The 19225-nt window shown below is 37.8% G+C and overlaps 1 protein-coding gene across 1 annotated transcript in view; it reads left to right on the top strand.

Annotated features, from left to right (window-relative positions):
• ACSS3 (acyl-CoA synthetase short chain family member 3) overlaps positions 1–19225 on the top strand; it is a 233562-nt gene that overhangs the window by 199541 nt on the left and 14796 nt on the right. Inside the window, 4 exon segments of the mRNA XM_036759566.1 lie at positions 197–292; positions 4905–4968; positions 16680–16761; positions 17714–17836. Of these exon segments, the coding sequence (XP_036615461.1) occupies positions 197–292; positions 4905–4968; positions 16680–16761; positions 17714–17836 (365 nt within the window).

Genomic DNA, 19225 nt, shown 5'->3' with positions numbered 1-19225 from the left:
TCCTACTTGGTGACCTTGGTTAAGTCATTCGTTTTGGATCTAGTTACCATACTTACGCTACTTGCCTCACAAGTTTGTTATAAGGACAGCCCTTTTTAAATTGTAAAGTGTGCTACATTGGTGTGAGCTATTAATTAGAAGCTTATTGATTTAATGTATATCTTTTGACTAATAATAATCTCTCTTATTTCCCTAGAGACTGGATCTCCAATTACAGCCTCATGTCTTGGTTTAGGAAATTCAAAAACCCCTCCCCCAGGACAAGCAGGAAAATCTGTGCCAGGATACAATGGTAAGAAAAGACCGTTAGCAAACTATCTCCTATCTTGTGTGTAAAGGAGTAGCTAGTTAATTAAATTTTAGGTGCTATTGGATTTATGCTCTTGATTTTTTCAGATCTTGAATATGTAGCTCTGTCTATAAATTTCTCAAGGTATGGTTTCAATAGATGTCATCTTGTAACCGAGGGGGGAAAAAATCACTGTAAGGCATCTTGACTAGGAGTGGAGATAATATGCTGTAATTATTATCCTTCTTATTATATATACATGTACTCTCACATTGTTGGCATGCAATAAATAGAAGTAATGATTATAAGGAAACAGTCTTTCTCTGTAAAGGTTATGTGTCAAGCAGGGACTTAGTGAAACTCCACATCGATTTTCTAATTTATAGTAGTAATGCTAATGTTATAATCTAGAGCCTAATATATTTCACATAGACATGTGTATTAATAAGAAAGGAATGGAATTATCCAATGCTTAGAACTAAGAGACACCTTAGAAATCATTTCACCCTCACTCCAGTAAGGAAACTGAGATCCAGAGAAGTTAAATGATGCACCCAAAGTCAAACTGCCCATTTAATGATAGAGTTCACAGAACTGCCAAATTTCAAAACTAGAAGGGGCCTTAGTGGCCGTCTAGTCCAACCCATACTTGAAAATGCATTTCCTTTGTAAAATATCTTTACTTAATTATATATTTAAAAGGAATGCCAAATTGTACATAATAGATTTGTAGTTTCATGTGCAATCATCTTTTTTATTATACAGTGTTATGGAAATGCATGTTTTACTCCATAAATTAAACACACACACACACACACACACACATATATATATACACACATACATGCATATATACATACTATATATATATATATAGATATATATAGATATAGATACATCTCTCTCTGTATATATATATATATATATATATATATATATATATATATATATATATATATATATATATATATATATATATATATATATATATCAGTGTTCATCCAGAAGCCTGAAGGCTTCCAATGAGAGAGAATCTACTATTTAAGTAGCTCATTCTGCTTTGGGCTAACTGGAATTATTAGCAATGTTTTTGGGTTGGGTTGGGTTTTTTTTTTTTTGCGGTCAGTCCTAAATTTGACTATACCTTCCGTCAGTTGTTCTTCATTCTTCCCACTGGTGCCAAATAGAACAAATGTAATCCCCTTTCTCCTTGTTGGCCTTCCAAATGCTTGCAGACAAACTCCATGATCTTTGTTAGGTCTTTTCTTCTTCAAGCTAGACATTTCCAGTTTCTTCAACAGTTCTTCAAACATTATAGGAGTTGTTCACCTTTTTTTGGTGCCCTGGTCCCCTTTGATGGTCTGATGAAGAACCCTTTCATAGAATAATGTTTTTAAATGTTTAAAATAAAATACATAGATTGCAAAGGAAAACAATTATGTTTAAATAGTTATCAAAATATTTTTATACCTACAGAGTCCAGGTCAAGAATCCTTGATATAATATATGAATTGGCTAGGGTACCCTACTCTGGACATTTTCCAGCTTATCAGTGTGACTCCCCAAACTAAAGAGACTACTGGTGATGTCACCTGATCAGGGCAGAGTACAGAGAGTTTGTTACCTCCTTATTTCTGGAACATAAATCCATCTTACTGTGCCCTAAGTTTGCATTTAACTTTTTTAAATGTAATATCACAATATTGATACTTACTGAACTTGTAGTCTACTAAACATCTAAATCTTCTACCTATGATGGTTGTTTAGTCCAACTTCTTCCATCTTGAACTTGTGAAGTTGATTTTTTAACTCAATTTTAAGACTACGTTTATCTTTATTAAATTGTCTTATTCAATGGTACCCCAAATTCTAGCCTGTAAAAATCTCTTTGAATCTTGATTTTGTAGTACAGCTTTTTGTCATCTGAAAATTGGATAATTATATTACCTCTTTTCTTTTATCCATATTTTTTTAAATGTTGAACATCTTAGGGTCAAACATAGATTCTGCCCGAAGATGTCCTTCTAAGTTGACATAGAACCATGAATGTCTCCATTTTGTTTGGAAGATCCACCAGTTCCAAATCCATCTAATTATGCTATCAGCTAGTTCACATTCTTCCATCTTTCCTACAAGAATAGCACGAGATATTATTAAATACTAAAATGTAGGTAAATTATTTCTACAGCATTTCTATGATCTGTCCAGTTGAGTTATGTTGCCGAAAAAGGAAGTGAGTTTTATCTGGCTTGATCTATTGTCCTCAAGGAAGCCATGCACTTTGGCTCACTTTCCTGGATTTTCAATAATTGTCCCATCTCTTTAATAATGTATTGTGGAATTTTGCCAGGAGTTGATATCAAACTCGTTGGCCTATAGTTTATAGACTCCATTCTCTCTCCTTTAAAAAAAATGGGAACAGTATCTGCCCTTCTTCCATTTATTTTTTCTTATGATTCACTCATACCTTCAAACAAAAAAAAATTAAGTTGATTGGTGAGTTCCCTTTGCATCCACACTCCTCTTTTTCTTCATCAATGGAATTTTTGTTCTTTCATGGTTTCATTCTTGTAAGTTTCACATCCTCCCTATATCCGCTTCTCGTCTTATATCTTAATTCTGAAATCTCTTATTCTGAAATCTAGGGTACTTACCAGACACATGCCTGGCTTTCCTTTCCTTCTCTAACACAAACTTTAAGACTAGAACTGAAGATCTTTAGTGGGGAAAAACCGTAAATACTTGCTTCCTCATGCCATGATAAACATGGATTTTTTTTTCCTTTGACTCATGTTGTAAAATGGTTTTTGCTTTTTCAATGATAAATTTGCTTCTAGAAGAAAGCACCACTGAGCCATTGTTTTGACAGATTTTCTTATGTGGAAGCATCCCAGATGATTTTTTTAGGGCAGAAATGCTATGACGAAGTGAGTGACTTAGCCCTACAAAATGAATTGCAAGGAGTTCAGCTTCTGTCTGCTCCCTGCATTCCTTTTGTTAGGAAGGCTCCTTTTGTGTTCCTACATTTCCAGGAGATGGTGATTGAAAGAGATGTTAAGCACATTTATCATTTGGCCTTCTGCAACATTTTTATGTCTGGTTGTAAGAAAGAGTTAAGCTTTGTAGCCCCATGGGCAGGCTATGACAAAAGGCTTTCACTCTTCCAGGGGCGAGTCATTTACATGCAGAAGCTCTGCTTTGGGACTCAAGCCTCCAATGCTTTATACTTAAGAAAACACCAGCTTTTTCAGTTTCCAGTTGTTTCAAGATTGTCCAGAAATTTGGAAACATTATTGTTTTTGTTTTAATTCACAACAAAGAAGTAGTCACTTTTGAGGAAGGTGAAAGAAATGGCCTCTTTCTCTTCCCAAGGAAGCCATGCTGGTTCCTGTTTTTCATAAAGAAAAGGAGGTGAAGCAACATCAAAGATTTATTAAGATCTCAGGAGGACTTGGTGATTTATTTTCATGGGCAGCATATAATGAGAAGAGAACTTAATAAAACGGATGCCAACAGCATCCTGTGTCATTTCAGAGGAGAGGCAACTTAGCACTGAAAGCCATGAGACAGTGTCAGGAAAGTTATTAAGATCAGCCCTTCAAGGATTACAGTAAGGTAATATCAAAGCTTAAATCAGGGCAAAGATCTCCTGGTTCTGATCAGTCACTTTCTTTTATGGGTGTCTATAAGTCACAGTTGAGATATAAAGACTTTTTGGGAGGAGAGAAAAGGCTGGACCTGTTTAAATTAGGGGTTTATAACAAAGACCCCATTACTTTTTTAAAAATGTTTTATATATTTATTGACTATATTTTGACTCTAATATTGAACTCTTTCAATATAATAGATTTCCTTTGTACTCTTGTGTATTTTTTCTTATAAGTTCTAAAACATTCCGAGAAGGGGTCCATAGACTTCACCACAATGTCAAAGGGTCCATGATACAAAAAAGGTTATAACCCCCTGACTGAAAAGAAATCCCAGCTGTGCTGCTTAATCCCTTTGTGACCTTGGGAAGTTTAGTTCACCTCTCTGGGACTCAGTTTCTCATTTGTTAGAAGAAGAAGGAGGAGGAGGAGGAAAAGATGATGATGATGATGATCTCTTCCAACACTTGATATTGTAACTGCCTTTGAGTCTTGGTAAATCTGGCTTTTTTCTTTTTTTTTTTTTTTCTAAACAGAGTCAGCCTATCTTTAAAGGGATGTAAAATATTTACCATGACATTAACAGAAAATGTCAACCATCACACCTTATTTTAGGGAGTCTGTGGCAGAAAAATAATAGTCTTCCATTCGCTCTGAATCTGTACTCTGTTTTGGTTTTTATTTTTATTTTTTTAATCAGGAATGCATTGATTTACAGCCTATTACTATTGTATATTTCTACTCTTGGAAGGAATATCTCTTATGAGGAAATGGCTCTCTTAGAGAAAATACCTCTTAGAAACTAAAACATATTATTCTATAGAATTTTTTGTTATTGTTTGATTCAGGAGAATGTGAAGGTATGCTGTATTTCTGATTTGTCTGGAAATTTTCAACAGTCTTTTAACTTGAATGGCAGTATGTCACTTTTACCCCAGATTTATTTTTTTTTAAATTTGACTCCACAGTTATGATTTTGGATGACAGTATGCAAAAACTGAAGGCCCGCACCTTGGGAAATATTGTGGTGAAGTAAGCAACATTTCCAGAGCCAACCCATAAGACACCAGTCAGTGCCTTCAAGAAGATCGTGTAGAAGCATGCAAAATGAGACAGTGTGGGGTGACCATTCTGATGGTGATACTGACGATGGTGGTGGTCAAATTATTGTTCAGGACATAGCTCCTTCTTGCTTATTTGGATTCTGGAGGATTTCACAGTTCTCAAATATGGGAGATTCCTTTCAACCAAAGAGTTAAAGATCATATCATGTATTCTAATGAATGATCTGAAGTCTCATTATTGCAAGCCTTTTACCAGGACAGATCACAGTTCATCTACAACTTCTCATCTATTATGATTCTTTTCTGCATGTGACATCCTGGGATACAAATAGATTTATTCCTTTTGAATTAAGTATATTTATTTAGCCTTTTTCTTGGTTAGAGTTTAGAATAAAGAGCTGCCCTTGAAGTCAGGAAGGCCTGTGTTTAAGCCCTGCCTCTGGCATGTACTAGCTACATGACCCTGTAAACATCCTTTAAACACACAGTTTTGCCACACACCCCTAAGACTACAATTTGCAGATGAATTGCTGACCTGCATTAATTGAAAGGGTTCCTCAAATTGGGAGCTTCTCAAACCCTTGAAATGACAGGTCTGGATGAATTAAAAGGAAAAAAGAAGTATTGTATTTGTCCTGGCAGTGGAAGTAGAGATGCATGAAGCATGGCTTCAGAGGCCATGCTGCTTGTCAAGGGTCAATAATTGGTTTCTTTGATTAGTGTGGCTTTGGTGCATCCCATGATTGATGATACTCATCTATCCCTTTATAGCTGATATTCTTACCTCTTTAACTAGATCATGAATGGTGGGTATAGAACTGAGAGGGGGTCTTGGTGGCTTACTAGTCCAACAACTTTATTTTGACAAGTGAAGCCCCAACATCTAGAAGATGTCTTTGACGTTGACATGGTCACACTGGTGGTAATTGGCAGTCATAATTTGAATCCAAGTCGTCTGACTTCAAATCCAGCACTCAGGGGAGAAAACAACTTCTTCTCCAGACTAACCTATCGTAGAGAAGGATCTTGGGAGAAGCTTGTTCCTTGAATATTAGAACAGGAAGGAAACTGAGACCCAGAGGTATGATATGACTTGAGATGGTTAATCTTGAACAGTAGAGTTTTCCTCTTCTTTTCATTTTAATGAAAAGCAAAGAAGGAAATATAAATATTCATCTCTCTTAAAACATCTATTAACTCATCTGACTACAACAAAAGTTGGCAATTTCTAATAGAAAGCAATTTGATCTGAAAGTAGAAGTAAAAAAAGCCATTACCTTCATTTTACAGATGATGCAAGAATTCTTTTCCTCATGTATTGACTATGTATAGAGCTTCTTCTTCATCTTCATCTTCTTCTTTGTCTTCTTTGCTTCTTCTTCTTCTTTGTCTATTTTTTCTACTTCATCTACTTCTTCCATCTTCATCTACTTCATCTTCATCCTTCTCTTCCTTCTCCTTCTTCTACAACCTTTAAAAGTTGGTGATAATGATACTGATGCTGATAACAGCTAATATTTATATAATGTTTTAAGGGTCAGGTTCTTCACGTATTATGGCATTTAATTCTTCCAAGAATCCTGTGAAGTAGGTACTATATTTACCTCTATTTTACAGGAGAAACTGGGGCTGAGAGAGATTAAGCTAATTGCTCAGGGTCACACTTGCATTTGTTAAGTGCCTCCCCTGTCCCAGGCACTGTGTTATAAGCACTGATTAGTGTCTGAGACATCGTTCGAATTCAGATCTTCCTGACCCCAGGCCAAGTCCCCGATCTGTTCTAATACCTAGCTGCCTATTATAGCTTTTGCATCAGTTCAGATTTTCACAGTTAAGAAACCATAATCATTTATGTGGTGCCATGTGCAATTTAACTAAGTGGCACAGTGGATAGAGTGCTGGGCCTGGAGTCAATAAAGACATCAGTTCAAATCCAGCCTCAGACACTTACTAGCTGTATGACCCTGGGCAAGTCACTTAACCCTGTTAGCCTTAGTTTCTCTATCCATAAGATGATCTAGAGAAGGAAATGGCAAACCGCTCCAATATCTTTGCCAAGAAAATCCCAAACAGTCACAAAGAATTGGACATGACTGAAATAACTGAAAAACAATTCAGGCTTGTGAGAAGAGCAGGGGGGAAGATAAGATATAAGATAAGATAATAATACATAATATATATTGTATAACATATAACATGTGTGTGTGTATACACACACACACACACACAGAATGAGACTGTTTAATTTTTGTCATTCTAGTCTAGCACTATAGCACAATACCTGGCAGTTACCATTTAATAAATACCCGCTGTATGACTGAAATGACTTATATTCATGTTCACTCAAATGGGTGCTTTTCTGATACTTGGAATTGTGGCTTTTTAAACTGGAACCCAGGAGCAGAAGTTTGGAGAAAGAAGTGACCTGAGTGACTATGGAGTCCAACCCCTTGTTTCATAGATGAGAGAAACTCTTTCTGGGCCTTAGTCTGTAGATGTCAAGTGACTTGTTTAAGGTGATTCCTGTAGTTTGTGACAAAGCCAGATTTGAGTGCAAGTCTTCTGATTCCCAATATGATGCTCTTTTCACTGTATTGCAAGTTGGTAAGAATGGGGATAGGGGTAGGACTGGACCTGTGATTTTTCTGTATACAGGGAAACTCACTTTACCCATGCAGGTTAGTTTCTTCTCTGCACAGTCTTAGGGAATTGCATTCACTCTCTCCCTCCCTCCTTCTCTCTATATCTCTCTATCTCCCTCCCTCCCTCTCTCTGTGTCTCTCTGTCTCTCTCCCTCCCTCCCTCCTCCTCTTCCTCCCTCTCTACCTCTACCCCCCACCCTCTCTCTCTCCCTGCTCTCTCTTTCCCCCTCGCCTCCTCCCTCCCTCCTCCTCACAAGCCTAAATTGCCATCCTGAGGTGATTCTATCCTAGGTCCCACTTCTGATTTGTACATCCCTACTTAGGACCCAGGGAAGACCTCAGTCACGTTTCAGCTTAGACTCTCTCTCATCTTTCTGGCTATTTGTAGGGATTAAAATTGTCCAACCTACAATAAAAGAGACCGAGGCAAAAGTCTGAGCCAGTGGCACTTTGTTAAAGGGTCCATGGTCCCCTCTAATGAAGTGGACCTCAGATCTTTCTCCTTATCTGAGATTTCCCCTTCTTCTAGGACCTTGTATTTATAGAGTTTGATACTCAAATATGTGAAAGAAGCAGGATCTCATTGGTTGACATATGCCACATAGGCTAAAGTAAGCAAAAATGATATGTCAGACGAGTCTCAAGTCTCAAGAAAGATTATTTATTAAGCCCTAGCTGGATGTCAAGTAGGTGCTGGGAGTGGGGATACAATTAGACAAACCAATTCTTATGCTCCAGCAGCTTAGGTCTTAAAGGCAAACACCAACACATAAAGGCTACATGGGAAATGGAGGGGAGAGGGAAAGAGGAGGAAGAAGCAAGGGATATCTCACTGACTAGGTGGTCAAAAGATGGACAGCTCTTCCTAAGGTTAGGCAGGAGGAGGAGACGGTTCAAGCTATGCATACACTCCAAGAATATCTTGGGGTGGGGGTGGGGGGTGGAAATTTCCATACTGTGCTACCCTGTATGCTTGGTTTGGTCATGAAATTTGAATAAAACAGGATGGAGATATTCATGTCAGCATTCTTGTGGTTGCACAGGTAAGCTCTATAGCTGGTAACCAAGTGAAGAACATTACATTAAAGTCTGAGGCCTGTTAAGGATCCTTCTATTAGAATCTATATTCCTACATGATTTATACAAAGTATGGATTAATATGTTGCTTATTCTTATAGCTATTATTAGGTGATGGACTAGATATGCATTAGTAGATGAATATATTAAAATAATTAACAATTATTACCCATTACAAAATCATAATGAACTGACTAATACTTATTAGAATTTGAGTAGCGATCCTCAGTGAATCATTTCTCTCAATCTGTCCATTTCCTTAGCGTTGGTCACCGAGCCAGGAAGCCAGAGGCAGGACTACAGTATAGTATAACTGCCTGTAAAGAGAAAATGAGGAATGTGCAACAAAATCTGACTCTAACTTTTTGCTCTTTCATTTCGCTGTTCCCCATAATTCTCCTGCCTCTTGACATACCACCTTCTCCATGAAGAGTTTCCTATTTAGTTACCATGTGACCATAGATTTAGAATGGGAAGGGACCTCCGTGGTCTCCCCATCCATCCATATCATTTTACAGATGATGAAACTGGAAGCAGCTTTTCCTACTGATCATTCTTTGCCCAAACCTAAAACTCCCATGATTCTGCCTTCACATATCACTCCCCCAAATGCCGGCCAGCTCCATTGCTTGACCCTAAAGCAAAGAGACTCCATACTTCATGTATCTATCTATATGTCCTATACACCTTAGAGCCCCAGCTGTTACTTGTCTTAGAAGCAGGGATTGTGTCCATTGAATTTGCTTTTGAGAGTATAGAACAGATGGATGCCTCAAAATTTCTTCCTTCCTTCCTTCCTTCCTTCCTTCCTTCCTTCCTTCCTTCCTTCCTTCCTTCCTTCCTTCCTTCCTTCTTCCCTCCTTCCCCTCTTCCCTTCCTTCCTTGGAGAGAAAGAGGGAGAAAATAATAGGACTATTTTGTTTAATACATGTTCATTAAAAAAAAAAAGCCTGTGGACTTCAGTCGACTGTTAATTATTTTACGAATGGAATAGCAGCACACATTCTTAGAACTGGACCATTCTTTCCGGTGATTTGAACAGGATCCCAGTGTCACTTGGCAGCAGTGAATTCTACCCCAGGGCTTGACTTCAAAGCAGGTGGGTGGATTATCTGTGATTTTTAATTATTCATGCCAGTGCTCCTTGTTTTACATAAGATAACCTGAGCTGATACTTGTGAAGTGCTTTGTAAATCACAATATACTATATAAATGCTAGCTATCATCATCATATTATTAATATTATGATGTTTCATGTACCTTGGAAAAAGCAACATTTTCTACATCTATTTTTCTAAATCATATTTTCTAGGCCATATTTTTTTTAATGATTAGGAGAATCAAACTGTTTTGGTATATTAAAAAATGGGCTATACCATTATTAAAGTTGAAGTCTGTAGATTGGAAACAATTTTCTTTCTTTTTTTTTTTCCTTTTCCATATCAGGTGATTTAGCCTAGTTGATGTTTTTGCCCTCGTTTTTTAACTGTATCATCCATTATGATTGGCTATGTAATTAGCAACCGAGAAATAACCATGGAAACCACCTTTCCCTTGTGGGTTCGTTGGAATCCAAAATTGCAACAGTCTTTCAACCTTTCGCAGGTTACAATGATTCATTTCAGCATGCTAAGTAGAGTGACTGCAAGGCTTGGGAAATGGTGTTTTTAAAAATCATATATTGGGTTGATCTATTTTAAAGATATTTTGCATTCGTCACTGTGGCTTTGTGTCCGGGTATGTCTTGCAAGGGGAGAGAATCTTTGCTTGTTTGTGGGAACAGGGGAGTCTGAATATGAATCATTTTGTAACTTGCAACATAGGAAAGAAATATTGAATCCTCATCTTACATGATGTCCTGGTATTTAATTAACTTCGAGTCTACAGTTTCTTTTACAGAATTCTTCTCATCTTGTGGGCTTTACTTTCTTCTAATATAGAACATCTTAACGATCCCTTCCTTAAAATCCTTTTCATCTTTAGCACCTACTCAGAGCAGTTAATTTTGTAGGGGAAAAAGTCTTATTATTCAAATTGTGAAGAGGGCAGGATGGTCAGGACTTTTATGAGGTGCTCCCATAGTCAGGCCAAAGGTTTAGGATAGAGGAACACAATTATGAGTCACTGGTTCACAGATAATACAGAGGTAGGCAGAGAATGAAAGAAAACCCTGCTTAGTATGGCTAGAGAACACACTTAGTAATCACTGTTATTAGACACAAAGAGAAAACTCTGTTTACAACCAGTTCAGTAAAAAGTGGTCGGTTGGTATCAGGCCAAATTCCATCTGATTCTGTGGCCAATTCTGGGGTTTTGTTGGCATCCTTTCCTCTGGTATCTAAAGGAGCAGTTGATTCCCTGATGGTCAGTAGGCACTGTTGCTTTTACACTTGCTGGCACACAATGAGTTGAATAAAGGCTAACGATGTGAGAAGTTCACTCTTTAAAATTGGAAAAAAAGGTATAATTATGTTTAAAGTGGCATCATTCTAAACCAAAATTGTCACTTTGTCTCTTGGGAAGAAGACGGCGAATCTGTGGTGTCTTCGTGAAAGTTTTTTTTCAACAGTTAATTTCTTGAGTTTTCATTAGGTGTATGGCATTATATTCACTAAAGTCTCTCTAGAACTTTGCAGACCAGCAGATTTTAAAGAAGGTGAGGTCATGGATGTGTCAGATCTTAGGTCTGGGGAAAGCAGGAAGAAGACTGTTTTCTGAAACACCATCATGCTAGCTAGCAATGGGTTAGAGTCAAGGACCACCAGAGGTGGCAATATCTCCAAGAGAGGTATCAGATTAGAAATAAATTGAAAACTCAAAATCTTATGGAAGTGAATGTTGAAACCTAAAAATAAATTAATTATTTAAAAAAACGAAGGTGGGGTCCCTACTTTCCTGTGGCTCATGTTTTATATACCCACGATGTCCTCAAAATGGCTTCTCCTTCCACTGCCAAAGATTGTGATCTATCCATATATTCTCACCTTCTTTATTATCCTTGTCCATATCTTTCCACAAGTCATCCAGGGTGGATATGTCCAACATACTCAAGTCTGTACCCCTGATTATTTTGATATTTTGTGGGTACCAGAATACTAGGTTGGTGATTGGGCCTAATTCAGGCCAGTCTCTTGTTAGTTTTAGTTCAGTCTTGGAATGTAATGAGGCACTAAAAGATTAGATAACAATTAACAAAAGGAAGTTTACTTAACCATTGCATAGAAATGGCCACTTGTGTGGTGATTCACACAGAGATTAATATCTGCCGTGTCTGAAGGACCTAACCTCATGTGGATGGGCCTTTTTTTGTGGGTGGGCATTTTTATGCTCTTGGTTGACATGGAAGCCTCATCAGATGGCCAGAACCTTCTAGGAACTTACATCAAGGAAGGTACAACTTGGGCCCAGGCTCTCTGGGCCAGTTAACTCCTGGAAACAGCTTTGTCACTTTTTAGAGGGAGAAAAAACTAGCCCAACTTATGTTGAGGGGAACTCTGGTAGCTATTGGTCTTACCACACGTGCAAACCTTGGGTCTTCGTCCTGTTGTCCCTCAATCTCAGATAAGCTACTAGATCATCTCCTTGTGAGATTTTAATGGCCTTGATGATATCTTTAAAATATTCCTTGAATTCAAATAATTGTAGGAAATGTGTGGCAGAGTCCTTATTTTCACCTTTCATGTTCAGTCACTTTAAATTTGTATAAAGTCATGGTATTCCATGATACCTTCACATTTAGCATCCCTGGGAAAATATTGGTATTTTTTTAAAAAATGAACGTTTTCAGTGAGATGCAACTTGAAATTATTGAAAAGGCCACAGAGGTTATCAAATGGGCCCCATCACAGCATCCTCCAATTCAGCTCTGAGCCCTGTTCTTTTGTCCATGTATAGTGCTAAGAGAACTGGATATTATAATGTAACTCAATGGGATGCCCATCAAACTTCTTGTTATAATCTACTCATTAAACATGCTTCATCTTCTTACATTTGCCTTTGTGGATTACTAAGTCAATTATCTTTTGAGTGTCTTTTAAAAAGGCTATGTAATATTCTAGGTTGCAAAACAGTCCACAGCCACAAAAGCATTTACATGACCGTGGCATTTATAGGGAGATCTTTCTGCTAGCTGGATTTTTCAACAAGCATCCTGTGTGACCTAGTGAACACCTTTGACAAGAATGTCTCTGCGTTTTATACTTCAGTTGATATCAATGATCAAAAATCATTGACCAAAGTCGTTGAACTGGGACTGTAATTTACAGGGGGCTGCAGTTGTTTCTATATTTCTTCATCAGGGTGTCTTGTGATGAATTTTAACACTCAAATAATTTTCTGAAATCAGTAAGCAGTGAGATCAACAGAGTCCAAATCCATCTATCTCTAGTCAGTGTGTGTCTGGGAAAATGTGGTCTGCTGTAGAAAATGAATTATGAAAATACCAATGGCCTCTTCTCTTGTTTTCATCAAGGTTCCCCTTCATACATGAACTCACCTGCTTCATAAGTATCTTATAGAAGAGAAAAGAAAGTGGGTGGATCAGTAGTTGCTGACTCTTTCTATTCTAAGTAATTGCTGATATCCCCCTTTTCTACTTCTAGAGAGTAGAAGCATTGTGTCAATTAAGAGGCTGTTGTAACAGTCAAAATGAGAAGTGATGAGTGGTGATTGTGAGTAAAGAGAAAGGGACAGATGCAAGGTGTTGTGGAGGTAGAATTGAATAAGACTCGACAACCAATTTTCATCTGGGGGCTAGGGGTTAGTGAGAATTCCAAGATCATTCTGAGGTTGTAAATCTCCATGCAGTGTTGAGAGAATGAGAAGGTTCCATTGGATTGGACTTCCTGCACTAGAATAGGAGGAACTTGGTCAAGAATCACACAGAATGGGAAGGCATAGATGGTTTGCAGACAGCCTAGATGGAGGGAGGTTTCGCATCTGTAAGATCACACATACATTTTAGAGTTTCAGAAAACACCTATGCAGGACTGCCATGGAGATCAAGCAAGATAATATGTGTTAAATATCCTCTAATTTTTAAAGCAGATATCATTATCATTTTGCTTTTCAAACCGTGACACGTTGGTGAAGTGATAAATTGCCCCCCCAAAAAAGAGTGGTTTATTTTTAGTGGTTTAATGGAAAAAATACTAATTCAGTGGGTAGTAAGAGAATTCCATTTATTCACTGAACCAATATTTAGTGTAAATATTCAATTCAACAAGCATTTATTAAATGAAATATTCTGGGAACTGTGCTGAGTTCAAGTTACAAAAAAACTAAAGTGAAAACATTCACTAGCCTCAGGTAGCTTAGATTCTCCTGGGATGTATATTTTGTAGCTAGATAAGTCATTATAATGAATATAATATGTACTAAATTAATAAAAGGATTTGTTCTGTGAAGTTTGGATTCAGTTGAGGGCCGCACTTGAGGACCTAGAAGGCCACATGCAGCCTGGAGGTCGCAGGTTCCCCACCCCTGGTATATACCAAGTAATGCAATGTCATTTCAAGAGGAAGAGAGCCCAAATAGCTGGAAGGGGGAGGGGAGCAGAAGAGGCATCCTGTAGGTAGCACCTGAGCTTTGCTTGAAGGAAGATGAGGTTTCTAAAAGATTGAGTTGAGGAAGGAAGGTTTACATTCCAGAGATGAGCGTTATATTGTCCTGAGTCAGGAAGAGTTAAGATGTGGCCTCTGACCTGAGGGTACTCATAATCTAAAAAGGAAAAGAAAACATATACAGATAGAACGCAATATATAAGTAATGCTGGGCAGTTGGAGCAAGCACACATCACAACTAGCACTTCACCCAATCTTATATGTGAAAGGTGGGAATTGAATTGTTGATAAGTCTCTAACTCAATTCTAACAATAAAATCATAGAAAGTAGCATATGAGTGACATAGATAATGTTTTCTTGTTCAGTCATTTCAGTCGTGTCCAACTCTGCATGACCCCATTTGGGCTTTTTTTGGCAAAGATACTGGAGTGGTTTGCCATTTCCTTCTCTAGCTTATTTTACAGATGAAGAAACTGAGGCAAACAAGGTTAAATGACTTGCCCAAGGTCACACATAGCTAGTAAATGTCTGAGGCCAGATTTGAACTCAAGAAGAGGCTTCCTGATTCTAGGCCCAGCATGTTATCCAACTGTATCACCCAGCTGCTCCTTAGAAAATATTTGCCTACAGGAATTCCTTGGAGGAAGACATAATGGGTAAAACATAGAATCATAGGATAATAGATTGAGAGCTAAAAGGTACCTTGGAGGTCATTGAGGCCAACCCTCTTATTTTACAAATGAGGAAACTAAGGCACAGAGATAAGGCACTCATCCAGGCTCACAAACTAGTAAGTGTCGAAGGAAGGATTTAAATTCAAGTGTTTCTTCCTGATTCCAAGTCAGCGCTCTAGGCACTGCCCCACATGGGCAGGAAAAAGGTAGAATTTAGGGAGGTAGACTCTCTGGATTGGAAGTGATCCTTCGTTGCTCGGTCATCAACTACATTGGTGTATCCTTGTTATATAATATTCTTTTTCTATTTTTTTGCCATTATGTGTCATGAAAAGTATTGTAGCTTAGCAGATAGAGGGCTAACCTTGGAGTCAGGAAAATCTGGTTTCAATTTCGGCATCAGCTGAATTCTAGCTGTGTAACCATGGGATATACCAAGATGCATTGGTAGAGTGGATTTCCATGCTGGGATTTTGCTACTTGAAATGATATAGAGGGAAAGAGAGACAGTGCATAAACTGTAGCAGGACCTGTATCTTCTTCATCAGCAGGAACAGAAGGTAAGTAATGATCTCAGAATTAAATAGGCGAAAATAAGATAGGAACATCTGATAGAAGGTCTAGTTCACATGGTATGTTTGTTTGCCCTGGAATAAGCTAGAGATTGCTAGTGGGGGAAAAAAGGTACTTAGCTTTGTGAAAGAGATTTCCTCTTCCAAAACCTAGAATAGCTTTGGTGACCCCTCTACCCCAAAGTTGAAGAAGTATGAGAGAGTACCCAAGTAATCACAAATTATTTTTATGATTTGTAAGGGGCAGCTAGATGGCGTAGTGGATACAGTGCCCGGCCTAGAGTCAGAAAGACTTATCTGCTTGAATTCAAATCTGGCCTCAGACATTTAATAGCTGCATTACCCTGGGAAAGTCACTTAGCCTGCTTGACTCAGTTTCCTCATCTGTAAAATGAGCTAGAGAAGGAAATTCAAACCACTCCAGCATGTTTGCCAAGAAAACCTCAAACAGGGTCATGAAGAGTCAGGCATGACTGAAACAATTGAACAACAAACGACCCTCTAAGGTCCTTTCCAACTCTATTTATGATCTTATGACTTATTGCAAGAAAGTGACTTTGCTTCCTCTTACTAACCACAACATCATGCCCTTTATCCTAATTTTATTCTGTTATTATTGCTGATACTCCAGTGACTGCTCAGCATAAAAATGGGCCAGATAGGCTTAGTCACCAAAAAAACAATTGTCCTTGCCTTTTGGTTTAAATTCCAACCCTGCCCCAGCCACCTGTGTGACCTTGGAGAAGTCATTCATTTCCCCCATCTATAAAATGTAAAAATCATCTGTAAAATGTTGGGATTGGTCTAGATGATGGAGAATTTCCAGCTTTAAATCTATAACCCTGTGGTCTCATAAACCCATCTAGACCTCAGTTTCTTCATCAATGAAAAGGTGTTGGACAGGATAACTTCTAAGATTTCTTCCAGTTCTACATCTATGATTCTGTGATCCTCTGATCCTCAGTAGTTTGGGCATTTGTAGTCATAGCCTGGCTGGCAGATTTGGGCATTTGAGAGAAATAGAACTGTTTTCCATCAAAGATCTGTTACCCACCTATCTCACTGACAACATACCCTTTAATCTGTCTACGTATACAGACTTTCATTCAGTCTCACCCGCTGAATACTAAAATCTCTGTATTTTCTCCTAAGGTTGCCTCTGCCTCCTGGATCATTTTCGGGGCTCTGGAAAAACCAGGAAGCTTTCAAGCACTTGTATTTTGAAAAGTTTCCAGTAAGAACCTTTAAGATGCTGTTTCAGATGACTCTGCTCCTCATCAAACTTGGTCACATAAGAAAAAGCCAGGAGTAACTTGTCCGTGAAATCTTAGAGCAGAAAGGAAATTTAAAAGGCCATGGGACGCCATTCCTCAAATCGTTACTTAGCCCGAGTTGACATTTATCTTAATTTTAACCTTTTATGGGGTTGGCGGTTCGACCATCTCCCTGGCTGGCCTGTTTTAGAGTGGAATCATCTTTCCTTTTTTCTCACAGCAAGGAAGGTCTTTTGTGAATCTAACCAAGCTCATTTGTTGCATTTAATCTTATTTCTTTTTTTAGTGACTCTGCAGAGGGGAAAACTGTGCAGTTGGATTAGCAAAGATAAAAAACAAAAATAAAAAAAAATCATTGCTTCATGGCCAGGTTTCTACCTCTTCATGCTTAGGGAAGATAGTTATCCAAGAAAAGACATTCTGTTGCTGAGACTCCATTTGAAGCAATTCTAGCTTGGTTGATTTACTGTCTGCTGGCATAGATTTTTGGGATTCTGTGCCATGATGAGGCATCAGGATAGAACAAGAGTAGATTAAACTGTGTCATACCTTCCAAATATTAACATGGAAAAAAGTCTAATTTTAAATGAAGAAAAAAATCTGCCAATCAAGTGTTGTGTGCTACTCACGGATATTGAAACAATACTTTTCCATTAAGAAGAGAAATTGGGTTCATAAACTTTGTAGCTCATGTGTTAACTTTTAATTTATTATTAGATGTTGAAGGACCAAACAGAATCTGGCAAGCTTTGAAAATAATTTAAAAAAAAACTCAGTAGCCTCATAACACCTAAGATTGGATGCATCTGTTTCTTTTATACTTTACAATGTCCTGAGTTTAAACGTTAATGTATTGACTACATGACAGCGAAAATGTATTTGTTTTAATCTTGTGGGGTCTTGTGTTTACAGGGTTATTATGATACCATGGATGCTGGTTACATGGATGAAGATGGTTATTTGTATGTTATGTCTCGAGTTGATGATGTAATCAATGTAGCAGGTCACAGAATTTCAGCGGGTGCCATTGAAGAGGTATTAAAGAATACTGTATATTGAATTCTTTTCCTAAAGATGTATGAGAATAGGGATTAGGGATATGACCAGATGTGTGGTTTCAGAATTCTCTACAGATAAAATATTGGCACCTTTTCTTCAAGTTATAGTCTTCTCAAGTTGCATAGAGCAATGAGAGGTCTAAACCTCTCTAAGTCACTGATGATGTGCCCAGGAGCACAGAGACAGTATTTATTAGAGGCAGAATTGGAATACAGGTCTTCCTGGTTCTAAGACCAGCTGTCTATAGACTACACTGCATTCTCTCTCTGAAGTAGAAGGTAAAATATATCAAAAAATATGAATGGAATTCTGTTCAGCAAAAATATGAGTACTCATTGTCTGTGACACTTTACTAAGTCTGTGAGGGGCAGGGGGGATCCTGGCTCTGCTAAGATAGAGTTCATTTCAATTTTCTGTGCATTTGATAACCCATCTGCAAGATGGAGATAATGCTGTTTACATACAGCTGTTTTGAAGAAAATATTTTGTACACCTCAAAGTGTTACACATTTTTTGTCCAGTTCTGTGATTTCACTCTTGGATGATGTTCCAAATATGTCAACTCCCTCTCTTCACACCGATGCGCAACTCACATGTAACTTAATTTCAGAGTTGCTTGGGGCCTAGGAGATTCACTCTTGCTCATGGTCACCCAATTAGTATATGTCGGACATAACATTTAAATCCAGTTTCTTCCTTACTTCAAAGCTGGTTCTCTATCCATTATACTAGAATTCCTTTCATGTTTAAGTTCATGATTTATTATAATTCATGATACAGTGGATAGGACAGAGAAGGACCTGAGTTCAAAGTTTTCCTCACACATTTATGAGTTTTGTAGTCATGGTTATATAGATTCACCTCCCTGTGTTAGTTTCCTCATCTGTTAAAAATCGTGGTGGGACTGACAGGAATGGACTCGATGGCTTCCAAGGTCCTTTCCAGCTTAAAATTGATGATCCAGATTAGTTTCTTCTGGTCCTGACCCAGTCTCGATGGATGGCTGAATGAATGAATGAATGAATGAATGAAAAAAAAATGTTAATCATATACTGTATACCAAGTACTGGGCTAAGTAATGAGGATACAAATACAAAAAATAAGGAAGTCCCTAACGCTCAAGGAGCTAACATTCTGCATTTTATATCTTTATTATGAATTTTGACAGATATCCCAAAACAGGTCAGAAAATTTACATGTATGAACAGAACAGAAAAAGTAGGATTATATGTGAAAATGTGAAACTTTATTGTATACAGTTTATGTTTTTTTTAATTAGATAATAAAAGGATCTCATTCTCTAATGGAGGAGACACCATATATAGGGGAGTGGTGACCAAAGAAGAGAGTTTTGGTCTAGGGAAT

This window comes from Trichosurus vulpecula, chromosome 5 (genome assembly GCF_011100635.1).
Source record: "Trichosurus vulpecula isolate mTriVul1 chromosome 5, mTriVul1.pri, whole genome shotgun sequence".
In the NCBI taxonomy this organism is placed as follows: Eukaryota; Metazoa; Chordata; class Mammalia; order Diprotodontia; family Phalangeridae; genus Trichosurus; species Trichosurus vulpecula.
Note: the sequence above shows the minus strand (reverse complement) of the source record. Positions and strands in the feature narration are given on the sequence as shown.